Genomic DNA, 27,045 nt, shown 5'->3' on the forward strand with positions numbered 1-27,045 from the left:
TGTTAGAGTGTTCGGTGACAAGCTGAACCTCCTCCACCCTGATAGCAACTGGAGAGCACGGATTTAGGGTAAGGGGTAGGTGGTTTAGAGGGGATCTGAGGAAGAACCTTTTCACGTAGGATCTGCCTGAGGGGTGGTGGAGGCAGAGACTCTCACAACGTTTAAGAAGTACCTCGACAAGCACTTGAATCAGGGCTGGTAAAGGGGATTAGTGTAGATGGGGACTTGATGGTCAACATGGACAAGGTGGGCTGGAGGGCCTGTTTCTGTGCTGAATGACTCTATGACCACTCTGCCCATCGACTCTGTACTAGGAGTGTTGTCACTGACCTTGCTTTGTCACCATTGCTGCAGCCACCGGGAGTGGATAAGAGTTCCCATAGAGTCCTACAGCACGGAAACAGGCCCTTCGGCCCAACTGGTCCATGCCGACCAAGATTCCCATCTAAGCTAGTCCCATCTGCCCACGTTAGGCCCATATCCCTCTAAACCTTTCCTATCCATGTACCTGTCCAAGTACCTTTTAAATGTTGTTAATGTACCTGCCTCAACCACTTCCCCTGGCAGCTCGTTCCATACACGCATCACCCTCTGGGTGAAAAAGTTGCCCCTCAGGTTCCTATTAAATCTCTCCCCTCTCATCTTAAACTGATGTCCAGCCCTGGGAAAGAGACTGTGTGCATTCACCCTATCTATGCCCCTTGTGATTTTATACACCTCTATAAGGTCACCCCTCAGTCTCCTACGCTCCAAGGAATAAAGTCCCAGCCTGCTCAACCTCTCTCCATAACTCAGTCCGTCGAGTCCCGGCAACATCCTCGTAAATCTCCTCTGCACTCTTTCCAGCTCAATGGCATCTTTCCTATAGCCGGGTGACCGAAACTGAACACAATGTTCCAAGTGCGGCCTCACCAACATCGTGTACATCACACCTTACTACAGTTTATCAGGGATCTTCATCTTCCCCTATTCTGCAATTTTGTAAACTAACACAACAAAAGACTTATGTCACTGTCATCTTTGTTTCCAGGGCAACCAGACAGGCTGCCTGGATATGGTTGGCAGATCTCCCTCCTTAAAGGACACTATTGAATCCATTAAACTGCTCGGCTCTACACTCACTCGTACTGAGACCAGCTCTTCATTCCCAGGGTTTTGTTGGAAATTTCAAGCAGTCATGTTGGGATCTTATATCTCCTGTTTCTCAAATTTCCTCATGATATATAAGGAGGCCATTCAGCCCCTCAAGTCTATGCTGGTTCTTGGAGCAATCCCATATAAATATAATCCCATTCCTCCACATACTTACCCACACCCTATTCTCTCTCATGCGCCCATCAACTACCCCCTGACTCTCCCACCACCTACCTACACTTGGGGGAATTTACAGTGGTTGGTCCATCCTGTTCTCTGGATCACTTGACCCACTGATGTTGAACTACCAGTAGATGAGGCCACTGTTAGTTGGTAAGAGGTTCCTCCTCGGCCAATTGATTTTTGTCCTTTGTTTTTTTTTGGGAGAGTAGATGCTGATTGTACAATCTGGGAAATTGCTAAGGAAGTTTGTGTTACTGCACATCCTTGTAATAGTTCCATCGACTGGGATAATGACCGTTAATGAGTTTGCCTTCACTCCCTGAAAGGATTGAACCTTTTCCAAGTCTTCTGCAGACTCTGTTTGACTGGAAGGATCTTGCTGTTGGCAGCAGAAGTTCATTGAGATGCAGGGGAAGGAGTTCCACAACACCGAGTTCGATTGTGTGATTGTACTCTCAGCCAATGCAGACTGAGACATTTCTCCCCGTAGTTCCTCTTTGAAGTAGCTCTCTAATCCCACGGAGCAGCTAAACCAACTGGGGTTGTCTCCCCACAGTGACATCAAGGTATTCTGGTGAACTGACAGGGTGATTGGAGAGGAATCATTTTTAAAAATTGGAGCTAATCCCTCTGTAGTCTCCGAGATCTCTGAGTCACAGTCGTAGAATCATAGAGAGATGTACAACACAGAAACAGACCCTTCGGCCCACCGAGGCCATGCCAACCATCAACCACTCATTGATGCCAAATTTACATGAATGCCATTTTGTTTATCCTCCCCACGTTCCCATTGCCCCCCCCAGATTCTACCCCTCACCCGCACACTGGGGGCAATTTACAGCAGCCAATTAGCCCTCCAACCTGCACCCCTTTGGGATGTGGGAGGAAACCGGAACACCCGGGGGAAACCCAACAGTCACAGGGAGAACACACAGAGGTCAGGATTGAACCCCTGTCGCTGGAGCTTTGAGACAGTGGTTCAACCAGCTGTGGCACTGGTAATTGGTTTGTTATTGTCACATGTGCCAAGGTACATGAAAACCATTTGTCTGCGTGCCATCCAGACAGATCGTTCCATACATAAGTACATCGAGGTAGTGAAAAGGAAAACGAAATGGAGAATGCAGTGATACAAGAGACTGCAGACGCTGGAATCTGCAGCAACACACAAAGTGCTGGAGGAACTCAGCGGATCAGGCAGCATCTGTGGAGGGAAATGAATAGTCGACGTTTCGGGCCGAGACCCTTCCTCAGGACTGGAAAGGAAGAGGGCAGAAGCCGGAATAAGAGGGGAAGGGGTGGAGCACGAGCTGGTGGGTGATAGGTGAAGGGGGGTGGTAGGTGGGTGGGTGGGGGAGGAGGGGGAACTGGGAACGACGTGAGAAGCTGGGAGGTGATGGGTGGAAGAGGCAAAGGGCTGAAGAAGAGGGAATCTAATAGGAGAGGGCAGTGGATCATGGAATAAAGGGAAGGAGGTGTGAGTGATGGGCAGGTCGTGAGAGCGGGGGTGGGGGGAAAGAGAAGGGGTAAAGGGGCCAGAGGGATAAGAGAGAACGTAAAGGGGGGGGGGTGGGGAAAGGGGGAGTTGTTACTGGAAGTTAGAGAAGAGTGTTGCAGTTACAGAGAAAGATCAGTGCAGGCAGACAATAAGGTGTGAGGGCCATAACGAGGTAGATAGGGAGATCAAGAGTTCATCTTTAGTGTGTAAGAGGTTCGTTCAAGAGTCTTATAACAGTGGGATAGAAGCTGTCCTTGAGCCTGGTGGTGCGTGCTTTCAAGCTTTTGTATCTTCTTCCGGATGGAAGGGAGCAGAAGAGAGAATGTCCGGGGTGGGAGGGGTCTTTGATTATGTTGGCTGCTTTCCCGAGGCAGCGGGAAGTGTAGACAGAGTCCATGGAGGGGAGGCTGGTGTCCGTGATGTGCTGAGCTGTGTCCACAAATCTCTGTAGTTTCTTGCAGTCTTGGGCAGAGCAGTTGCCTACCAAGCCGTGATGCATCTGGATAGGATGCTTTCTGTGCTGCATTGATAAAAATTGGTGAGGGTTATCGGGGACATGCCAAATTTCTTTAGCCATTTGAGGAAGTAGAGGTGCTGGTGAGCTTTCTTGGCCATATTGTCAACATGGTTGGACCAGGACAAATTGGTGATATTTGTATTTCTCTTCAACCCCCCCCCCCCCCACCCCCCAGATTCTACCCCTCACCCACACACTGGGGGCAATTTACAGCGGCCAATTACCTACCAACCTGCATGTCTTTGGGATGTGGGAGGAAACCGGAGCACCTGGGGGAAACCCACAGGCTCACAGGGAGAACGTGCAAAATCCATACATAGACAGCACCGGAGGTCGGGATCGAACCCGGGTCTCTATTTCTGTGAGGCAGTGGCTCTACCAGGTGCGCCACTCTGCTGCCCAGTTCTGTTCTGACCTCTGAGCTCTAACCACACTTTGCCCCTCACTTCCTCTCCCATCTTCCCACTATGTCATAGCCCCCTTTATCGCAACTGTGGACTTGCCTTCTTAATGCCTTCCCCCTCCCTCCTATTCCCTGATCAGTCACACCCACACTTGATCTTAATCAAACTTCTATTCCCCTCTACCCTGACATATCCATTTCCTTGACATGAGTAACATTTCCCACTTTTGTTGGGCAGTGTAACTGTCCGAGTAGAGGCTTATCATGGGAAGTGGGACATCTTAGGAGTCTTGCATTCCTCGTTTACTTTGCTGAATCCCAGCCTCTGGTGACTGTCAAAGTGTTGGTACCCCTGGCCTTGACTATAGATATTTTCAAGTTCCTGACATTAAGATTGTGAGCTGGCTGGTTGTATCACAGTCTGGTATGGCATCTTGAATGTGCAGGAATGTAAGAAGCTGCAGAGAGTAGTGGACTCAGCCCAATACATCATGGGTATTGGTTTATTATTATCACTTGTACCGAGGTACAGTGGAAAAACTTGTCTTGCATACCTGCTGCCTCAAGAAGGCAACATCCAACATCAAAGATCCCCACCATCTGGGCTGTGCCATCTTCTCGCAGCTACCATCGGGCAGGAGGTACAGAAGCCTGAAGTCCCACACCACCAGGTTCAGGAACAGCTACTTCCCTTCAACCATTCGGTTCTTGAACCAACCTGCACAACCCTAATCACTACCTCAGTATGGCAACACTAGGACCACTTTACACTACAATGGACTTTGTTTTGTTCTAATTGTGTTCTTTCTTGTAAACAAAAATTGTGTTTAATCTGTGTTTTTCCTGTGAATGTTGTGTATGTGATGCTCTGTGCCTGTGATGCTGCTGCAAGTAAGTTTTTCATTGCACCTGTGCACACATGGACTTGTGCAGATGACAATAAACTCGACTTTGACTTTAACTGGCAAGGAGATACTATAATGGCAAGCAGCGTTCCTGGGGTCCAAGTCCATAGCTCCCTGAAAGTGGCTGCACAGGTTGATAGGGTGGTAAAGAAGGCGTACGGCACACTTGCCTTTATTAGTCAAGGCACTGACTTCAAGAGTCAGGAGGTCAAGTTGCAGCTTCATAAAACTCTGGTTAGGCCGCATCTGGAGTATTGCATTCAGTTCTGGTCGCCCCATTACAGGAAGGACTTGGAGGCTTTGGAGAGGGTGCAGAAGAAGTTCACCAGGATGCTGCCTGGATTAGAGGGCAGGTGCTATAAAGAGAGGCTGGACAAATTAGCTCTGTTTACTCTGGAGCGGTGGAGGCTGAGGGGAGACCTGATAGAGGTTTATAAAATTCTGAGACGAACAGATAGAGTAGACAGCCGGTCTCTCTTTCCCAGGGTCAAAATGTCTAATAGTAGAGGGCAGCATTTAAGATGAGAGGGGGACAGTTCGAAGGAGATGTGTGGGGCAAGTTTTTTTGACACAGAGAATGGTGGGTGCCTGGAACGTGCTGCCAGGGGTGGTGGTGGAGGCAGATACGATTATAATGTTTAATAGGAATTTAGGCAGGTACTTGGATAGGAAAGGAGCAGAGGGATATGGGGCTAATGCAGGCACATGGGATGATCATTGATAGGTATCAGTGTCGGTATGGATAGGGTGGGCCAAAGGGACCTCTTTCTGTGCTGTAGAATTCTCTGATTCGATAATTTTAGTGCTGACATTGTCAAATTGTTCTGGGAGGATTACTTGGCTCCTGGAAATGGATTTCAATCGTCAGCAACAGAGTTGTTGCCAAGGGAAACCACGAGGCTTTCTTGACTTGAAGAGGCCGTGCTGAATACAAATCATGAAAATGGGCAGGAGCCTCAAAGATTTTTGTTGGAATATCCTTTGGCAAATGTGTTTATTTTCTTTGGGACGTGAGCTGCCTCTTCTCCAAGGAAACTCTTTCTTTTCTCTTCATTAGTGTGGGATGATCTTTTGTGCAGATTAATCTCTGGACCACTGGAAGGGGAGGAGGGACACATGTGGATTACCGTCACTTAAACTGGAGACACGATGTTTGGTTCCCTCGGCTAAATTATTGATCGAGATCGTGTATGGTTTTCGAAGTGGATGACTTTTGCTGTCACCAGTACATCCTTGCTGTGGTTGGGAGGCCAGATGTGTGTGCAGTTAATAAGGTGGGGTCTCAGCTGGGCAACATTCGGCAATTATTCAGCAATTCCCAAGACGGGATGTCCCAGGAGTACTTCACAGCCAATGACGTGATTCCCCTGTTGAAGTCAGGCTAGCTAATTCCAAGATGCTAAACCTCCTCAGTGATGACATAGAGTCATGCAGCACAGCAACAGGCCCTTCAGCCCACCACGTCCTTGCCCCCCCCCCCCCGTACCTATCTACACTAATCCCATTCTGCCCAAAGCCTTCTATACCTTGGCGATTCAAGTACTTCACAAAATGCTGGAGGAACTCAGCAGGTCAGGCAGCGTCTATGGAGGGAGATAAACAGTTGATGTTTTGGGTCGAGGCCTTTCGATGCTGCTTGAGTTGCTGAGTTTCTCCAGCATTTTGTGTGTGTTGCTCCAAATTCCAACATCTGCAGAATCTCTTGTGATTCAAGTACTTGTCTAGTTGCTTCTTAGATGTTGTCAGTGTCTCTGCCTCCTCCACCACCCCCTCGAGTAGTGTGTTCCAGATTCCAAGCACCCTCTGGCGGACAAAATTCCCCATCAGGTCCTCTGCAACCTCTCACCTTACACCTAGGCCCTCATCTTTGACATCCCCACCATGGGACAAAAGATTTTTACATGCTACTTCATCTATCCCCTGCATTATTTTATATATCTCTATCAGGTTACTCCTCTGCTCCAGGGAAAATAAACCCAGCCTATCCATCCTGTCCCTGGAGATGAAATGCTCCATCCCAGGCAACACCCTGGTGAATATCCTCTGCACACTCTCCAATGCAAACACATCCTTCCAATAGTGTGGTGACCAGAACTGTACACAGTACTTCAGCTAAGGCCTGACCAGTGTCTTATAAAGTTGTAACATGACATCTCTGCTGTTATATTCTAAGTCAGCTGGCTATGGGGCAAATATTAGCCAGGGCACGGAGTGTGGTCCTGGGGTATTCTGTACGCACCTGAGAGGGCAGACACGGGCTCGAGGTGATACAGGAGCACAGTGGCTGAGTTACTGGGCTGGTATACAGTGACTTGGACAATTGATCCAGAGATGTATGTTCGAATACCACTGTGACTACAAAGGAACTTAAATAATTGGTAAATTGGTTTATTATTGTCACATGTACTGAGGTACAGTGAAAAACTTTGTTCTGCATACCATCCATACAGATCAATTCATTACACAGTGCATTGAGGTAGTATAAGGGAAAACAATAACAGAATGCAAAATAAAGTGTTGCAGTTACAGAGAAAGTGCAGTGCAGGCAGACAATAAGGTGCAAGGTCATAACAAGGGCAAGAATCCATTTTAACATACTAGGGGACCATTTAATAGTCTTATAACAGCGGGATAGAAGCTGTCCTTGAGCCTGGTGGTACGTGCTTTCAGGCTTTTGTATCTTCTGCCCGATGGGAGGGGGGAGAAGAGAGAATGTCCGGGGTGGGTGCAGTCTTTGATTATGTTGGATGCTTCACCAAGGCAGCAGGAAGTATAGACAGAGTCCACAGAGGGGAGGCTGGTTTCTCTGATGTATTGGGCTGTGTCCATAACTCTCTACAGTTTCTTGTGGTCTTGGGCAGAGCAGTTGGAGTCATAGAGCCATACAGCATGGAAACAGGCCCTTAGGCCCAACTCGTCCATGCTGACTGTGTTCCCCAGTGAGCTTGTCCCACATGCCCTGGTATGGCAGTTGCTGTACCAAGTCGTGATGCATCCGGATAGGATGCTTCCTATGGTGCATTGATAGAAATTGGTGAAGGTCAATGAGGATATGCCAAATTTCTTTCACCTCCTAAGTAGAGATGCTGGCCGTGACGTCTGTGTGGTTGGACCAGGACAGGCTATTGGTGATGTTTACACCGAGGAACTTGAAGCTCTCAACCCTCTCCGCCTCAGCACCATTGATGTAGACAGGAGCGTGTGCACCGACCCCCTTTCCTGAAGCCAACGACCAGCTCTTTTGTTTTGCTGACATTGAGGGAAAAGTTGTTGTCATGACACCATGTCACTAAGCTCTCTATCTCCTCCCTGTATTCCCAATTAAATTAATCCCAAATAAAATATTTATGCTCAGCAATGGTGAACTTGTTGGAGAAGCCCTCGTGTTCACTGTTGTCTTCCCGAAGGGGAAATGTCTTGGCCTTACCCAGTCCAGACCGTATGTGACTCCAGACCCACCAGTGTGGTTGACTTGTGCCTCCCCAGTTTAGAGGCAGCCAGGAATGGGCAAGGATGTTACCGTTGACACAATGCTGGGAGGCACTGTGGGAGGATGCAGAGAGATTTTGGGGGAGATATAGACAGGCTAAGTGAATTAGCTATTAGTCATAGAATTGTACAGCATAGAAACAGGCCCTTCACCCACGGTGTCTATGCCTACCATCGTGCCTATCAGTACTTAACCCCTTGCCTTCATTAATTCCATCTCCCTCTGTGCCCTGCTCATTCGAATACCTGTCCAGATGCCTCTTAAATGTCGTTCCTGTTCCTGCCTCCACCACCTCCTCTGGCAGCTCATTCCAGACACCAACTACAGTGTGTGAAACATTTACCCCTCAGATCCCCTTTAAACCTCCTCAGCTTAAGCCTGTGCCATCATGTTTTAGACAGTCCCACCATGGGAAACAGACTCTGGCTATCTACCCTACCTACGCCTCTCATAATTTTATATACCTTCATCAGAATCAGGTTTATTATCACTGACGTGTGTCGTGAAATTTGTTATTTTGAAGCAGCAGTACAGTGCAAGACAGAAATTACTATAAGTTATGAAAATAAATATTGCAGATAGTGGCACAGTAGTGTAGCGGTTAGCGTAACGCTATTACAGTGGCAGCGACCCGGGTTCAATTCCAGCCGCTGTCTCTAAGGAGTCTGTACGTTCTCCCTGTGTCTGTGTGGGTTTCCTCTGGGTGCTCCGGTTTCCTCCCACATTCCAAAGACGTGCGGGTTAGGAAGTTGTGGGCGTGCTATGTTGGCGCCGGAAGCGTGGCGACACTTGCAGGCTGCCCCCAGAACACTCTACGCAAAAAGATGCATTTCACTGTGTGTTTCGATGTACATGTCACTAATAAAAATATCTTGTCTAAAAGAGGAATAATGAGGTAGTGTTCATGGGTTCATGGACCGTTCAGAAATCTGATGGTGGAGGGGAAGAAGCTGTTCCTGAATCATTGAGTGTGGGTCTTCAGGCTCCTGTACCACCTCCCCAATCATGTCACCTGTCGGCCTCCTTCACTTCAGGGAAAACAGACCCGGCCTATCTAATCTCTCCTGATAACTCAAGCCATGCAATCCAGTCAACATTCCTTGTGGATCTTTTCTGCACTCTTTCCAGCTTAATCACAGCTTCCCTATAGTGTGGTAACCAGAACTGCCCACAAAGAGATGGCTGATACAATATAATGTGGAAAGAATTCGAGAAATTGAAAAGAGCTGGTGTTCAGAGACTTAGGAGTCCTTGTACTCGAATCACTGAAGCTTAATGTGCAAGTTCAGCAGGTAATTAGGAAGCTAAATGATATGTTGGCCTTGCAAAAAGATTTGAGTGCAAGAATGAGAGATCTTATTGCAATTATATAGGGCCCCGTTGAGACTGCACTCAGAGTATTGCACACAGGTCTGGTCTCCTTCCTAAGGAAGGATATACTTGCAATAGGGGATGTGCAGTGAAGGTCTCCATTATGGTTAGCTATTCACAGTTTAGATTAATAATGTGGTTGAGGAGATCACATGTCATCCCTCCAAGAATGCCTGATGATGCTAAACTAACTGGAAATCTGGAGCAAAGAACAAACTGCTGGAGGAACTCAGTGGGTCAGGCAGCATCTGTGGAGGCAGAGGGATGGTCAATATTTCAAGTTGAAACCCTGCATCGAAGAGTCACAGGGTCATACAGCACGGAAACAGTCCCTTCTGCCCAACTGGTCCATGCTGACCAAGATTCCCATCTAAGCCAGTCCCATTTGCCTGTGTTTGGCGCATATCCCTCTAAACCTTTCCTATCCATGTACCTGTCCAAGTATCTTTTAAATGTTGTTAATGTACTTGCCTCAACCTCGTTCCACGTACTGACCACTCTCAGGGTGAAAAAGTTGCCCCTCAGGTTCCTATTAAGTCTCTCCCCTCTCACCCTAAATTGAGGGTATAGAGGATGTAAGGAGGCTTCAAGGGGGCGTGAGCTTCAGGGAGATACTCTAATTCTTGGAGTATTGTGTACAGTTTTGGTTATGCTGTTACAGTAAAGATGTCATTAAGTTGGAAAGAGCACAGAGAAGATTTACAAGAATGTTGCCAGGTCGAGGCCTGAATTATAGGGAGAGGTTGGACAGGCTGGGTCTTTATTCTTTGGAGTGTAGGACAATGAGGGGTGGGTGAATACACTCAGTCTTTTCTCCCAGGGAAAGGGAACCTAAAACTAGGGGGCAAAGGTTTAAAGTGAGAGGGGAAAGATTAAAAAGGGACCTGAGGGGCAACTTCTTCACGCAGAGGATGATGGAACGAGCTGCCAGAGGAAGTGGTTGAGGCAGGTATAGTAATGACGTTTAAAAGACATTTGGATAAGGACATGGACAGGAAAGGGTTAGAGGGATACGGGCCAAGTGTGAAAAAAATAGGACTAGCTTAAGTGGTCACCTTGGTCGGCATGGTCCAGTTGGGCCGAAGGGCCTGCTTCCATGCTGTATGACTCTATGAGTGAGTGGATGAGAAAAGTTTGTGCCAGAATATAAGGCCATCCACGTTGGAGCACGGTACTTGTTTAGTGGTGAGAGATCAGGTAGTGTTGATATTCAAAGGGACCTGCTTCACAAAGAAGGCACGCCAGTGGCTCTACTTCGTTGGGAGTTTGAGATTTGGTATGTCACCAAAGACTCCTACAAATTTCTGCAGATGTACAGTGGAGAGCATTCTGACTGGTTGCATCACAGCCTGGTATGGAGGCTCCAATGCACAGGATCACAAGAGGCTGCAGGGGGTTGTAGACTCAGCCAGCTCCATCACAGGCACAACCCTCCCCACCATCGAGGACATCTTCAAGGCACAGTGCCTCAACAAGGCGGCATCCATCACTGAGGACCTTCACCATCCAGGACATGCCCTCTTCTCGTTACTACCATCGGGGGGGAGGTATAGGAGCCTGAAGACCCACACTCAATGATTCAGGAACAGCTTCTTCCCCTCCACTGTCAGATTCCTGAATGGTCCATGAACCCGTGAACACCACCTCATTATTCCTTTTTTTTGCACTATTTATTTATCTTATAATTTATGGTAATTTATGTCTTTGCACTGTACTGCTGCCGCAAAACAACAAATTTCACATCATTTGAGTCAGTGATAATAAATCTGATTTAGATTTGTCCTTGCACACGTCTCTGAAGGCCAACATGCTTAATACAGCAGGTCAGTGGGAGTGCAAGTGCTCAGTTCGCATTTTATTACAAGGAGTTATGAGTGTAGGATGATGTTTATAGAGTCATAGAGTTGTATAGCACAGAAACAGGCCTTTCAGCCCATCTCATCCATGCCCACCTTTGGCACTACTACACTGGTCCCATTTGCCTGCATTAAGTCTCTATGCCTTGTCTATTGAAGTGGCTATAGAAATATCTCTTAAACAAAGCGATTGTATCTGACTCCACCACCTCCTCTGGCAGTGAGTTCCGGATATCAACCACTGTATAGAAAATGTTCCCCTCAGAACCCCTTTCAAACCCCTTCCTCTCACCTTAAACATTTGCCTTTGTTTTTGACACCCTAACCCTGGGAAAAAGACTCTATGCTTCTCATAACTTTATACATCTCTGTCAGATCCGGGTGCTCTGGTTTCCTCCCACGTTCTAAAGACGTACGGGTTAGGAAGTTGTGGGCATGCTATGTTGGCGCCGGAAGCGTGGCGACACTTGCCGGCTGCCCCCAGAACACTCTATGCAAAAGATGCATTTCACTGTGTGTTTCGATGTACATGTGACTAATAAAGAGATCTTATGTAAACCTGGCCTATCCAATCTCTCCCCATAACTAAAGCCCTCCCAATCACTAGAAATGTCAGAGAGCAATACAGCACGGATAGAGGCCCTTCGGCCCAACCAGTCCATGCTGACCACAGTGCCCACCCAGCTAGTCCCAATTTCCTGCGTTCAGCCCATATCCCTCCAGGCCCCGCCCCTCCATGTACCTATCCAAGTGCTTCTTAAATGATACTGTTGTACCTGCCTCACCCACTTCCTCTGGCAGCTCATTCCATATACTCACCACCCCCTGGCTGAAGAAGTTACCCCTCAGGGTCCCTTTTAAATCTTTCCTCTCTAACCTTAGCCTATGCCCCCCTAGTTTTGGACTCCCCTACCCTGGGGAAAAGACTGTTACAATCCACCATATCTACATCTTTCTACAGTTAGGAATTGGAATTGGTTTATTATTGTCAAACGTACCAAGGTACATGAAAAGCTTCTGTTTGTGTGCCATCCAGACAGATCATTCCATACACAAGTACATCGAGGTAGTAAAAGGGAAAACCAGAATGCAGAATATAGTGTCACAGTTACAGAGAAAGTGCAGAGCAGGGAGACAATAAAGTGCAAGGGCCACGATGAGGTAGGTTAGGAGATCAAGAGTTCAGAACCAGATTTATTATCACTGACTTGTATGTCATGAAATGTGTTGTTTTGCGGTAGGAGTATAGTGCAAGACATAAAAATTACTATAAATTACAAAATATATAGTGCAAAAAAAAGGAATAACGAGGTAGTGTTCATGGTTTCAAGGACCGTTCAGAAATCTGATGGTGGAGAGGTTCCTAAGTCATTGAGTGTGGGTCTTCAGGCTCCTGTACCTCCTCCCCGATGGTAGTAATGAGAAGAGGGCATGTCCTGGTGGATCCTCAGTGATGGATGCTGCCTTCTCGAGGCACCGTCTCTTGAAGATGTCCTCGACGGTGGGCAGGGTTGTGCCAGTGATGGAGCTGGCTGAGCCTACATCCCTCTGCAGCCTCTTGTGATCCTGTGCATTGGAGCCTCCATACCAGGCTGTGATGCAACCAGTCAGAATGTTCTCCACCGTACATCTGTAGAAATTTGCAAGAACCTTTGGTGACGTACTGAATCTCCTCAAGCTCCTAATGAAGAAGAGCCGCTGGTGTGCCTTCTTCATGATTGTATCTATGTTTTGGGGCCAGGATAGATCCTCACAATTGTTGACGCCCAGGAACTTGAAGCTGCTCACCCTTGTGGTGAGATATTTTGTAGATAAGGAGATGACATCAGGCAGAAGATACAGGAGCCTGAGGGCAATTGCCACCAGGCTCAAGGACAGCTTCTATCCTACTGTGATGAGACTATTGAATGGTTCCCTTATATGATGAGATGGACTCTTGGCCTCACAATCTACCATGTTATGACCTTGCACCTTATTGTTTACCTGCAATGCACTTCCCTGTAGCTGTGACACTTCACTCTGTATTCTGTTAATGTTTTTACCCTGGACTACCTCAATGCACTGTGTAATGAATTGACCTGTACGATCGGTATGCAAGTCAAGTTTTTCACTGTACCTCGGTACAAGTGACAATAATAAACCAACACCAATATCTTGTAGATAAAGAGATCAACACTCTGCATGATATTTCAGGTGCAATGTTACCAAGGCCCTGTATAATTGCAGTGAGAGGCCCAGTTTAATTGAGAGGGAATCCCTCTTAGCTATTGTTAATTTTTGCATCAAATTATGGAGAGATCCCTCTGTGTCTGTCTGTGTTTGCAGACTCTCCTGAGGATATGAGTCAATATTTTCAATGACTTCCCAGGAGTGGGTCAATAATTACAGGGACTTCATCTCAATGTTTTATCGATATCCCAGAGGTGCCCTCTCTGAGATGGTAGCTATTTTTTCAGGGATTCTACAGTTGTATTGTGTCAATATGTAGAGAGAGTTCTGGATTCCTTGTTCCATTTGCAAGGAATACCTTGATGGATCCAGTCACGGAATTGTATCGACACTCGCAGGCTCCCCAGTTCATGGAAATGCTCAGGAACTTTATCTCGGGGGTGAATACTTCCACCAGGGATTTCCATGCTGCATCCTACCCACTACTTCCAGGGATTTCCCTTCACCACTGTATCAACACTTCCTGGGATCTCCAGAGTGTCACCACTTGCAGGGAATGTCCATTTGGAGTGCAAACTCTGGGAAATCTCCCTTGGAAATGTAATCACGTTTCCATATTTGCAAGACCAGCATTTATTGGCCATCCCTAACCGCCCCTTGATAACATGGGGATGAGCTGCCTTCTTGATCTGTTGCAAACCTTGTAATAGACGTTCATAAGATTATGAGTGGCACAGATAGACAGCCGGTATCTTTTTCCTAGGGTTGAAATGTATAATGCTGGAGGGAATGCACTTGAGGTGAGAGGGAGAAAGTTTAAAGGAGATGTGCGGGGCAGGTTTTTTTACACAGAGAGTGGTGGGTGCCTGAAACAGGTTGCCGGGGTAGGGGGAGAGGTGGAAGCAGATACAATAGAGGCATTTAAGAAGCTCTTAGACAGGCACATGAATGTGCAGGGAGTGGAGGGATGTGGATCATTGTGTAGGCAGAAGGGACTAGTGCCATTAGCTTAATTATTTTGGCACAACATCGTCGACCTGTTGCCGCCCTGTATTCTCTGCTTTGTGTTCTGGTGAAGGGGCTCCCATGGTGCTGTTGGGGAGGGAGTTCCAGGATTCAGACCCAGTGACGGTGAAGGAACGGCGAGATATTTCCAAGTCGGGACGGTGTGTGACTGGGAGGGGAACCTGCAGGTGGTGGTGTTCCCCTGCACCCGCTGCCCTTGTCCTTCTGGGTGGGAGAGGAGGTGGGTTTGGGAGGTGCTGTCGGAGTAGCCTGGGTGAGTAACCGCAGTGCGTTGTGTAGACGGTGCACACTGCAGCCCCTGTGCGCCGGTGGTGGAGGGAGGGGGTGTTTAGGGTGGGTGGGTGGGGTGTGGATCGGGCGGGCTGCTTTGTCCTGGATGGAGTCGAGCTTCTCGAGAGTTGTTGGCGCCGCACTCACCCAGGCAGGTGGGGAGTGTTCTGACACACTCCTGACTTGTGCCTCGTAGACGGTGGAGAGACCTTGGGGTGTCAGGAGGTGAGTCATTCAACAGGGGCCCCAGCCTCAGACCTGCTCTTGTAGCCGTGGAGAGTTTCTGGTCAATGGTGACTCCCAGGACGTTAATATCAGGGGACTGTGACGGTATCCCACTGAATGTCAAGGGCAGGTTGCTGAACTCTCTCTTGTTGAGTAGAAACACCAGAGACTGCAGATACTAGGTTCTGGAGCAACAACCAGTCTGCTGGAGGATCTCAGAGGGCTGAGCAGCATTGGTGGGGGGGGGAAGAGAAATTCCTTTTGACCCCAGAGATGCTGCTTGACCTGCCGAGTTCCTCCAGCAGACTTTGTTGCTCTCTTTTGTTGAAGACTCCACCGTCCTGGTGATTCATAGAGACATATAGCACGGAAACAGGCCCTTCGGCCTGACTTGTCCATGCTGACTGTGTTGCCCAGCGAGCTAGTCCCATCTGCCCGCATTTGGCCCATGGCCCTCTAAACCTCTCCTATCCATGGACTTATCTAGATGGCTTTCAAACGTTGCTAATGTGCCCGCCTCAACCACTATTTCTGGCAGCTCATTCCAAATACGCACCACCCTTTGTGTGAAGAAGCTGCCCCTGATGTCCCTTTTAAATCTCTCGCCTCTGATCTTAAACCTATGCCCTCTTGTTTTTAGCAGCCCCTCCCTGGGAAAAAGACTGTGCCCTTTCACCCTGTCTGTGCCGCTCATGATCTTATACACCTCCATCAGGTCACCCCTCAATCTCCTATGTTCCAGGGAATAAAATCCTAGTCTACACAACCTCTCCTTGTAACTCAGGCCCCCAAGTCCAGGCAACATCCTGATAAATCTTTTCTGCACTTTTTCTAGTTTAATAACATCTTTCCTATAACAGGGTGACCAGAACTGTACACAGTACTCCAAGTGCGGCCTCACCAACGTCTTATATAACCACAGCATAACTTCCCAACTCCTAGACTCAGTGCCCTGACTGATGAAGGCCAGTGTGCCAAATGCCTTCTTCACCACAGTATTGGTATTGGTTTATTATTGTCACTTGTACTGAGGTACAGTGAAAAACTTGTTTTGCATACCGATCGTACAGATCAATTCATTACACAGTGCAGTTACACAGTGCAAAAGGTTTACCTTTTGTTCATTATAGATTTGTAGGTGGGACTAACTAGGGAAAAAAGAAAGGTAGTCAGACGGAGGACATGGTGGTGTGCTGCAGCTGTTTGATGTGGGAACTCGTGGACCTTGCTGCGGTCCACGATGGCCACATCTGCAGTAAGCGCTTGAGGCTGGACGAACTTCGGCTCAGAGTTGATGAGCTGGAGTCGCAGCTACAAACACTGTGCAGCATAAGGGAGGGAGAGAGATATGTAGACACGGTGCATCAGGTGACAGTCACCCCCCTTAGGGTAGGTACATCTGAGGTTCATGATGCAGATAGAATGGTGACTGTCAGGGGAGGGAAGAGGAAGAAGAAGTCAGGCAGGCAGACAGGACAGAGAGCCCCGGAGGCTGTTCCCCTCAGTAACAAGTTTTCTGCCTTGGAAGCTGTTGAGGGGGATGACCTGCAGGGGCCTAGCTGCAGTTACCAGGTCTCTGGCACTGGGACTGGTACTGCTGCTCAGAAGGGAAGGGTGGGAAAGAGACATGCTGTAGTGATAGGGGACTCGATAGTCAGGGAAACAGACAGGAGGTTCTGTGGCAGTGAGCATGAATCCTGGATGGTATGTTGCCTCCCAGGTGCCAGGGTCCGGGATGTCACTGATCGGGTCCACAGAATTCTTGAGCGGGAGGGAGAGCAGCCAGAAGTTGTGGTCCATATTGGCACCAACGACATAGGTAGGAAGGGGGATGAGGTCCTGAAGAGTGAGTTCAGGGAGCTAGGCAGAAAATTGAGGAACAGGACCTCAAGGGTAGCAATCTCGGGATTGCTGCCGGTGCCACGTGATAGTGAAGGTAGGAATAGGAGGAGGTGGCAGATAAATGCATTGCTGAGAAGCCGGTGCAGGAGGGAGGGTTTTAGATTTCTGGATCATTGGGATCTCTTCTCGGGAAGGTGGGACGCGTACAGAGAGGACGGGTTACACCCGAACCAGAAGGGGGCCAATATCCTTGCGGCGAGATTTGCTAGGGTGGTTCGGGAGGGTTTAAACTAGTTTGTGAGGGGGAAGGGAACCGGAGGAGTAGGTCAGAGGAAGAAGGGGATGGGGAAAAGGTAGAGAGGCTTTGGGGAAGGAGAAGCAGAATACAGGCTGTAAAAGTAGTAAGGTAGATGGACTGAAGTGTGTTTACTTAAATGCAAGAAGTGTCAGGAATAAGGGGGATGAACTGAGGGCTTGGATAAGTATGGGGGACTATGATATCGTGGCTATTACTGAGACGTGGCTGACGTCAGGAGAGGAGTGGATATTGAATATTCCTGGTTTTCGGTGTTTTAAGAGGGATTGGGAAGGGGGGAGAAGAGGGGGAGGGGTGGCGATACTGGTCAGGCTGTGGAAAAGATGGATGTTGTAGAAGGATCATCTCTAGAGTCCGTATGGGTGGAATTAAGGAACAAGAAAGGAGCAGTTACTCTACTAAGAGTATTCTATAGGCCCCCTGGTAGCAGTAGAGATGGAGAGGAGCAGATTGGCAGGCAGTGTTTGGAGAGAAGCAGAAATAACAGGGTTGTTATAATGGGAGACTTCAACTTCCCAAATATAGACTGGAACCTGCTTAGTGCCAAAGGTTTAGATGGGACAGAATTTGTTAAATGTGTCCAGGAGGGATTCCTGACACAGTATGTTGACAGACCGACTAGAGGGAATGCCATGTTAGATCTAGTTTTAGGAAATGAACCGGGACAGGTGAAGGATCTATTGGTGGGTGAGCATTTGGGGGACAGTGACCATTGCTCCATAACCTTTAAAATTGTCATGGACAGGGACAGGTGCAGAGAGGACAAGAGGTTTTTCAACTGGGGAAGGGCTAACTACGAGGCTATAAGGAGAGAACTTGGGAGTGTAAATTGGGATGTCCTTTTTGAAGGAAAATGTACCATGGGGATGTGGTCGATGTTCAGGGATCTTATGCAGGATGTTAGGGATAAATATGTCCCGGTGAGGCAGAGAAGGAATGGCAGGGTGAAGGAACCGTGGGTGACGAGAGAGGTGGAACGACTTGTTAGGGAGAAGAAGGTAGCATACGTGAGGTATAAGCAGCAAGGTTCAGACAGGGCCCGTGAGGAATATAGGGTAGCAAGGAAGGAACTTAAAGGGCTGAGGAGAGCTAGAAGGGGACATGAAAAGGCTTTGGCTAGTAGGGTTAAGGAAAATCCCAAGGCCTTTTTCACATACGTGAAGGGTAGGAGGATGGCTAGGGTGAAGGTAGGTCCGATTAAGGACAAAGGTGGGAGAATTTGCCTGGAGGCGGTGGAAGTGGGAGAAGTTCTCAATGAGTACTTCTCTTCAGTATTCACCAGGGAGAGGGGTCTTGATGATGCGGAAGGGAGTGCTGGTAGGGGTAATGTTCTCGAGGTTGTAGATATCAAGAGAGAGGATGTGTTGAAGTTGTTAAATAATATTAAGATAGATAAATCTCTGGGGCCTGACGGGATTTTCCCCAGGCTGCTTTGAGAGGCTAGGGAGGAGATTGCTGAACCGCTGGTAAGGATCTTAGAGTCCTCGTTGTCTACGGGGGTGGTGCCGGAGGACTGGAGGGTTGCGAATGTTGTCCCCTTGTTCAAAAAAGGCAATAGGGATAGGCCAGGGAATTATAGACCGGTGAGTCTCACGTCTGTGGTGGGTAAGCTGTTAGAAAGGATTCTAAGGGATAGGATTTATGAACACCTAGAGAATCATGGACTGATTAGGGACAGCCAGCATGGCTTTGTGAAGGGAAGATCTTGCCTCACAAGCCTGATAGAGTTCTTTGAGGAGGTGACCAGGAAGATTGATGAGGGCAGTGTGGTGGATGTGGTTTACATGGATTTTATTAAGGCATTTGATAAGATTCCTCATGGTAGGCTTCTTCAGAAGGTCAGAGGCCAAGGGATCCAAGGAAGCTTGGCTGTGAGGATTAGAAATTGGCTTGCATGTAGAAAGCAGAGGGTTGTGGTGGAAGGAGTGCCCTCGGATTGGAAGACAGTGACTAGTGGTGTCCCGCAGGGATCGGTTCTGGGACCTCTACTTTTTGTGATATTTATAGTTGAATTAGATGAGGGGGTGGAGGGCTGGGTTAGTAAGTTTGCAGACGACACAAAGATAGGTGGTGTTGTGGATAGTGTGGGGGGCTGTCGGAGCTTACAGAAGGATATTGATAGGATGCAGAGCTGCGCTGACAAGTGGCAGATGGAGTTCAATCCGGAGAAGTGTGAGGTGGTACACTTTGGAAGGACAAACTCCAGGGCAGAGTACAGGGTAAACGGCAAGGTACTTGGCAGTGTGGAGGAGCAGAGGGATCTGGGGGTTCATATTCACAGTTCACTGAAAGTTGCCTCACAGGTGGAAAGAGCAGTTACGAAGGCCAATGGGATGTTGGCTTTCATAAGTCGCGGGATTGAGTTTAAGAGCCGCGAGGTGATGATGCAGCTTTACAAAACTCTAGTTAGGCCACACTTAGAGTACTGTGTTCAGTTCTGTTCGCCTCATTATAGGAAGGAGAGGGTGCAGAGGAGATTTACCAGGATGCTGCCTGGATTAGAGAGTATTGAATATGAGGAGAGGCTTAAGGTGCTAGGGCTTTATTCACTGGAAAGGAGGAGGATGAGAGGAGACATGATAGAGGTATATAAAATATTGAGAGGGATAGATAGAGTAGACAGTCAGCGCCTCCTTCCCAGGGCACCAGTGCTCAAGACAAGAGGTCATGGCTTTAAGGTTATGGGTGGGAGGTTCAAGGGAGATGTCAGAGGGAGGTTTTTCACCCAGAGAGTGGTTGGTGCTTGGAATGCACTGCCTGGGGTGGTGGTGGAGGCAGATACATTGAACAAGTTCAAGAGCTTGTTGGATAGGCATATGGAGGAATGTGAGATAGAGGGATATGCGGGAGGAAAGGGTTAGGTAGTGTGAGGGTGGTGTGATGGACGGCACAACATGGTGGGCCGAAGGGCCTGTTTTGTGCTGTATGGTTCTATGGTTTCTATGGTTTACATTGGGTTAGTACAGAGTGCATTGACGTAGTGCAGGTAAAAACAATAACAGTACAGAGTAAAGTGTCACAGCTACAGAGAAAGTGCAGTGCAATAAGGTGCGAGGTCACAACAAGGTAGATCGTGAAGTCAGAGTCCATCTTATCATCTAAGGGAACCGTTCAGTAGTCTTATCACAGTGGGGTAGATATCTACCTGTGACACTGCTTTCAGCGAACTATGCACTTGCACTCCGAGGTCCCTCTGTTCCACAACACAACCCTAGGACCTCAGGATAAGTCTCACTCTGGTCTGATCTCCCAAAATGCAATACCTCCACATGTATCTGGATTGAAAGCCTCTTGCCAATCCTCAGCCCACATACCCAGCTGATCAATATTCCCCTGTAATTTTTCACAAACTTCTACACTGCCTACACCACCTATTTTAGTATCATTTGCAAACTTGCTAACCATGCCTTGTACATCCACAACCAAATCATTTATGTAACGGTTGTGAGAGGCTGTAGTTATTTGCTGTTCTTTCTAACGTACATATATTTCAGGCTAGGCTTTCATTTGGGAATGAGAACCGACTAACAGTTCAGCAGAGAACACTCGGGCGATGACTCTTTGGATGGATTAGAATATCAAAGTGATTTTTGTCATTAATCTCCACCTCTGTCAGTGTCAGCTGCTGACTCGAGCCAAGTGTTGGCATGACAACGGCTAATCAAAGTGGAGAACTCGGAGGGAGACTGCGCTCTCTCTCCCCACAGAATATTCCAGAGCCTTGCCTTAATTTTAATCGACAGTAACAATTACAAAAAAAAAAGGTTTGAATCGGTTTGAATTCTCACCGGAGATGAGACCACAGAATGAGGCACAACAGCCGGCAGACAAACAGAGCAACAAACAAATTGCTGGAGAAACTCAGCGGGTCAGGCAGCGACTGTGGAGGCAGAGGGATGGTCAATGTTTCGGGCTGAGACCCTGCATCAGGACTGAGAGGGAAGAGGGCCAGTATAGAACATAGAACACTACAGCACGGTACAGGCCCTTCAGCCCACAATGTTGTGCCGACATTTTATCCTGCTCTAAGATCTATCTAACCCTTCCCTCCCACATAGCTCCCCATTTCTCTATCATTCATGTCTAAGAGTCTCTTAAATGTCAAAGGGGAGTCTTAAAGTGAAGAGGTAGGGGCTGGTAGGTGATAGGTGGAATCAGGAGAGGGAGGAGATAGGAAGGGTGAACCAAGGGGGAGGAAACCCTGCGAGGTGCGTGTGTGGCTGATGGGCAGGTGTCTGCGTAACAAGGGGCGGTGGGGAGGGAGGGATATAAGCGGTGAACAGAAGGAGAGAGACACTGGGTGGATCAGTGGGAGTGGGGAAGGAACACACGGGGGGGGGAGTGGGTTACCTGAACAATTCAGTGATCACAAATTAGAGCTGTGGACACAGCCCAGCGCATCACGGACACCAGCCTCCCCTCTTTGGACTCTGCCTTTACCTCTCGCTGTCTTGGTGAAGCAGCCAGCATAATCAAAGACCCCACCCACTCGGGACATTCTCTCTTCTCTCCTCTTCCATCGGGTAGAAGATACAGGAGCCGGAGGGCACGTACCACCAGGCTTAAGGACAGCTTCTTCCCCACTGTGATAAGACTATTGAATGGTTCCCTTATACAATGAGATGGACTCTGACCTCACGATCTACCTTCTTGTGACCTCGCACCTTATTGCACTGCACTTTCTCTGTAGCTGTGACACTTTACTCTGTACTGTTATTGTTTTTACCTGTACTACATCAATGCACTCTGTACTAACTCAATGTAACTGCACTGTGTAATGAATTGACCTGTACGATCAGTTTGTAAGACAAGCTTTTCACCGTACCTTGGTACAAGTGACAATAATAAAGCAATACCAATACATTTACAGCACAAAAGGAGACAATTTAGCCCATCCTACACTAGTGAACCCCATAACCCCACCCTCTCTCCACAACCCTGCCCATCCTTTTGTTTCAGATAACCATTTAAACACCACATTTGCAGCTGTCCCAACTCCTCCCTGCTGGTCATGAGTTCCAGATCGTGCCGTGGGTAGTGCTGCTGCCTCCGACGACCCGGATTCGAACCTGACCTCGGGTGCTGCCTGTGGGCAGTTGGGGCCAAATGGGAGAGGGGATCCGGTGGGTGAAATGTGCGGGTAGTAGGTGGAGGGAACCTGAACTGGGCGGCGGACGTAAATGGGTGTAGAGGGAGCTTCACTCTGTGTCTGACCCCGGGAGTGTGTGATGGGACGGTGTAGAGGGAGCTTCACTCTGTGTCTGACCCCGGGAGTGTGTGATGGGACGGTGTGGAGGGAGCTTCACTCTGTGTCTGACCCCGGGAGTGTGTGATGGGACGGTGTAGAGGGAGCTTCACCCTGTGTCTGACCCCGGGAGTGTGTGATGGGACGGTGTGGAGGGAGCCCAGAGTCTTCCTCCCTTGGTTCACCTTTTCTGTCCCCTCTCCCCGTCTACCTGGACTCATCACCCTCCTCCACTCGGTTCCACGTGCTCATCACCCACACACCTATCTCCCTTGGCTCACCTTTCCTATCCTGGCCTCATCTGTTCATCATCTCCCTCCTCACCTGGTTCTACCTCTCACCTACCAGTCCCTGCCTCACCCCTCCCCCTCACCTATATAGCATCCTTCTCCCTGGTGCTCTCTGTCCTGATGCAGGGTCCCGACCTGAAACGTCAACCGTCTCTTTGCTACTCAACTCCTTGAGTTCCTCCAGCAGTTGGTTTATTGCCTTGTTCAACACTGGCAGCACCTTCATCTCTTGCAGGATGGAGAAGTAAATTAAGCAGGTTAATGGGAAGCAGCTTTGATGTGTTCAATAGCTGCTACGTGTGGCGCATTTCATGTGGCGAGCTGCAATTCCGACTCCGTCAGTTGTGATGAAGATTTTACAGCCTATGAGCTCTCCCCCCAACCATTAACACCCTGGCTATGATTTCCTGCGTGTGTTTAGGAAGCTATAATGAGCTCTGTGCTGAAGTGAGACTATCAGGAGAATTGAAAGGCAAGATGCAAATCTGGATAAAGCTCGGCAAAAACAATCTACTGGAGGAACTCAGTGGGTGGGGCAGCATCTGTGGGGGGAGAGGAATTGTCGATGTTTCGGGTTGAGACAATGCATCAGGACTGGGAGCAGAGAGAGGAGGTATCTCTCCCCCTCCAGCCCCCCCAGTCAGGTATCTTAAGCTCCCCCCTCCCCTCTCCTGGTTCCTCTACCAACTACCCACACACTTCACCCACCGGATCTCCTCCCCCATCTGGTGCCACCTGTCCTGCACCTCTCCCCTGATGGTTCCCGTCATCCCCTTCCTTACTGATCAGGTCCCAGCACTGATAAGCTTTGTGTTCCTGCTCATTGGAATTGGAATTGATTTATTATTGTCACATATACTGAGGTACAGTGAAAAACTTGTCTTGCATACCGTTTGTACAGATCAATTCATTACACAGAGCACTGAGGTAGTACAAAAATACAGAATAAAGTGTTACAGTTACAGAGAAAAGTGCAGCGCAGGCAGACAGTAAGGTGCAAGGGCCATGACGAGGTAGATTGTGAGGTCAAGAGTCCATCTTATCGTACATGGAGACCGTTCAATAGTCTTATAACAGCGGGATAGAAGCTGTCCTTGACCCTGGTGGTATGTGCTTTCAGGCTTTTGTACCTTCTGCTGGACGGTACGTGGGAGAAGAAAGAATGTCCGGGGTGGGTGGGGTCTTTGATTCTGCTCGACCCGCTGAGTTCCTCCAGCAGATTGTTTGTTGCTGCAGATTCAAACATCTGCAGTCCCTTGTGTGACCAGTTGTAAATTCCTGATGACTTTGGGGATCAACTCTAGGGGGCTGTGAAATTACACTGAGGGCATCGGTGCTATCTCCGCTCTAATTTTACAACCCCAATGCCATCCGGCATGTCCAAATTAAGACCAATCATCACAGTGTGCGGGGCAATGTTTATCACTGAGCGAGTATCTCTGTGGCAAGTTCATCAACCAGGAATACTCAGCAGGTGAGGGTATATCTGTGGAGAGAGAAACCGAATTAATATTTCTGAAATGGAACATGTGGCAGCTTTAAGACCATAAGATATAGGAGCAGAATGAGGCCATTCAGCCCATCGAGTCTGCTCCACCATTCAATCATGGCTGATTTTTTTCAACCCTTTTCTCTTGTCTTCTCCCCGTAACCCTTAACCCCCTTACCAATCAAGAACCCATTGATCTCTGCCTTAAATACACCCAATGACTTGGCCTCCACAGCCCTCTGTGGCAACAATTCCATAGATTCACCACCCTCTGGCTGAAAAAATTCCTCTTCATGGACCTGTCCAAGTACCTTTTAAATGTTAATGTACCTGCCTCAACCACAGAAGGTACTTGGACAGGTCCATGGATAGGAAAGGTTTAGAGGGATATTGGCCAAGCGCAGGCAAATGGGACGAGCTTAGACGGGCATCTTGGTCGGCATGGACCAGTAGGCCCGAAGGGCCTGTTTCCTTGCTGTATAACTCTATGACCTGGTGGGATCTCTGTTGTTTCCTCATTACTCTTGAACTTGGACACCAGTTCTGGTCACCTTCAGAAGGATGGGAGACCCTGGAGAGGGAGTGGCAGAGATTTATCCGAATGATTCCAGGGATGAGGGATTTCAGCTCCGCAGTTGGACCACAGGAGCCGAGATGGTTCACCTCGGGGTGGAGGAGATCTGATGGGGGTGGGCAGGATCATGGATCAGAGGGCATGGGTTTAAGGTGAAGAGTAAGAGGTTTCAAGGTCCCACACCTCTGCTCTCACCCCCTCTCCTCCGGGATGGAACAAGGATGAAGTTCCCCTGATCCTCACCTCTCGTCCCACCAGCCTCCACATTTAACAGATCAATCCTCGCTGTTCCTGCCACCTTCAGAGGGGTTCCACCACCAGACACACCTTCCCCTCTCCTCCCCTCTCACCATTTCACAGGGACCATTCCCTTCCTGACTCCTTGCTCCACTTCTGTCCCCACCCCCCCCCCACCCCCATCCTTACACCCAGTTTCCCTTGCAACTGCAGGTGATGCAGTACCCCCTTTCCCACCATCCGGGGACCCAAACAGAGTTTCCAGGCGAAGCAGATTCACTTGCACCTCTTCCAGCCTGATGCACTGTATTCAGTGTTCACACTGTGGCCTCCTCTGCACCGGAGATATCAAACACACATTGGGTGACTGTTTAGCAGAGCACCTTCGTTCAGTCTGCAGGGGTGCCCCTGAGCTTCCCGTTCCCTGCCTCTCTTCATTCCCCATCCCAGTCCCAGTCTGACCCATCAGTCCTGTACTGTTACAATGAGGCTCAATGCAAGCATGAGGAACAGCACCTCATCTTCTTTCTGGGCACTTTGCAGTCTTCTGGACTCAATATCTACAACGTCAGGCAAATTGGTGCCTTGGTCTGTATCAGTTGTCCAACTGGGATATTGGCTCAGTTTGTATTTCCTTTTTTTTTCCCTCTGGGAGTGGAGGATATCCCAGCTTGAGAACACGTACCACCAGGCTCAAGGACAGCTTCTCTCCCACTGCTATTAGACTCTTGAATGCTAAAGATGGACTCTTGACCTCACAATCTACCTCGTCGTGGCCCTTGCACCTTATTGTCTGCCTGCGCTGCACTTTCTCTGTAACTGTAACACTTTATTCTGCATTCTGTTGTTGTTTTCCCTTGTACTACCTCAATGTACTGATGTGATGAAATGATCTGTATGGATGGCATGCAAAACAAAGTTTTTCAGTACATGAGGATAGGTTGAGTGAGCTAGGGTTTTTTCTCTTTGGAGAGGAGGAGGATGAGAGGTGACTTGATAGAGGTGGACAAGATGATAAGAGGCATAGATCGAGGGGACAGTCAGAGACTTTTTCCCAGGGCGACAATGGCTAACACGAGGGGACATAATTTTAAGGTGATTGGAGGAAGGTATAAGGGGGATGTCAGGGGTAAGTTTTTTTACACAGAGTGGTGGGTGCATGGAATGCACTGCCTGCAGAGGTTGTGGGGGCAGATGTATTAGGGACATTTAAGAGACTCTTAGACAGACACATGAATGATAGAGAAATGGAGGACTATGTGGGAGGGAAGGGTTAGATAGATCATAGAGCAGGATAAAATGTCAGCACAACATTGTGGGCCGAAGGGCCTGTACTGTGCTGTAGTGTTCTATGTGACAATAATAAACCAATTACATGTAGACCAGATTGAGTAAGAACAGTAATATCCATCCTCAGTGGGAACCAGGTGAGTTTTAAGATTAAGATTTCTTTATTAGTCACATGTACATCGAAACACACAGTGAAATGCATCTTTTACGTAGAGTGTTCTGGGGGCAGCCCGCAAGTGTTGCCACGCTTCCGGTGCCAACATAGCACCCCCACAACTTCCTAACCCGTATGTCTTTGGAATATGGGAGGAAACCAGAGCACCCGGAGGAAACCCACGCAGACACGGGGAGAACGTACAAACTCCTTACAGACAGCGGCCGGAATTGAACCCAGGCACTGGCGCTGTAAAGTGTTACGCTAACCGCTACATTATGACAATTAGCTGTATATTCACCATCTCATTCCAAATTCATTTGCAAATTTAATTCTGCAGTGGGATTTGAATTTGTATCTTTGGATTGTTAGCCTGGACTGGTGGATTTTAATTCTAACAGTGCAAGCTCTGTGCAATCAGTATAGAAATGTAAAATCTTCCTGAAATGGTTTTGCTGTTTACTAACCATCATTACTTTGCCTCTCTCCCTTGTTGCTTTACAGAGTTTTTAAAAAGTCAAGCCCAAATGGAAAGGTAAGGTCACCCATTTTAACCAGTGA

At 48.3% G+C, this 27,045-nt stretch overlaps 1 protein-coding gene across 1 annotated transcript in view; it reads left to right on the forward strand.

Moving 5' to 3' along the window:
* LOC127575725 (beta-arrestin-1-like) overlaps window positions 1–27,045 on the forward strand; it is a 70,458-nt gene that overhangs the window by 9,641 nt on the left and 33,772 nt on the right. The window contains 1 exon segment of the mRNA XM_052025725.1: window positions 26,989–27,019. Coding sequence (XP_051881685.1) covers window positions 26,989–27,019 — 31 coding nt within the window.

The sequence above is a fragment of the Pristis pectinata genome, chromosome 11, assembly GCF_009764475.1.
Source record: "Pristis pectinata isolate sPriPec2 chromosome 11, sPriPec2.1.pri, whole genome shotgun sequence".
NCBI classification, from domain to species: Eukaryota; Metazoa; Chordata; class Chondrichthyes; order Rhinopristiformes; family Pristidae; genus Pristis; species Pristis pectinata.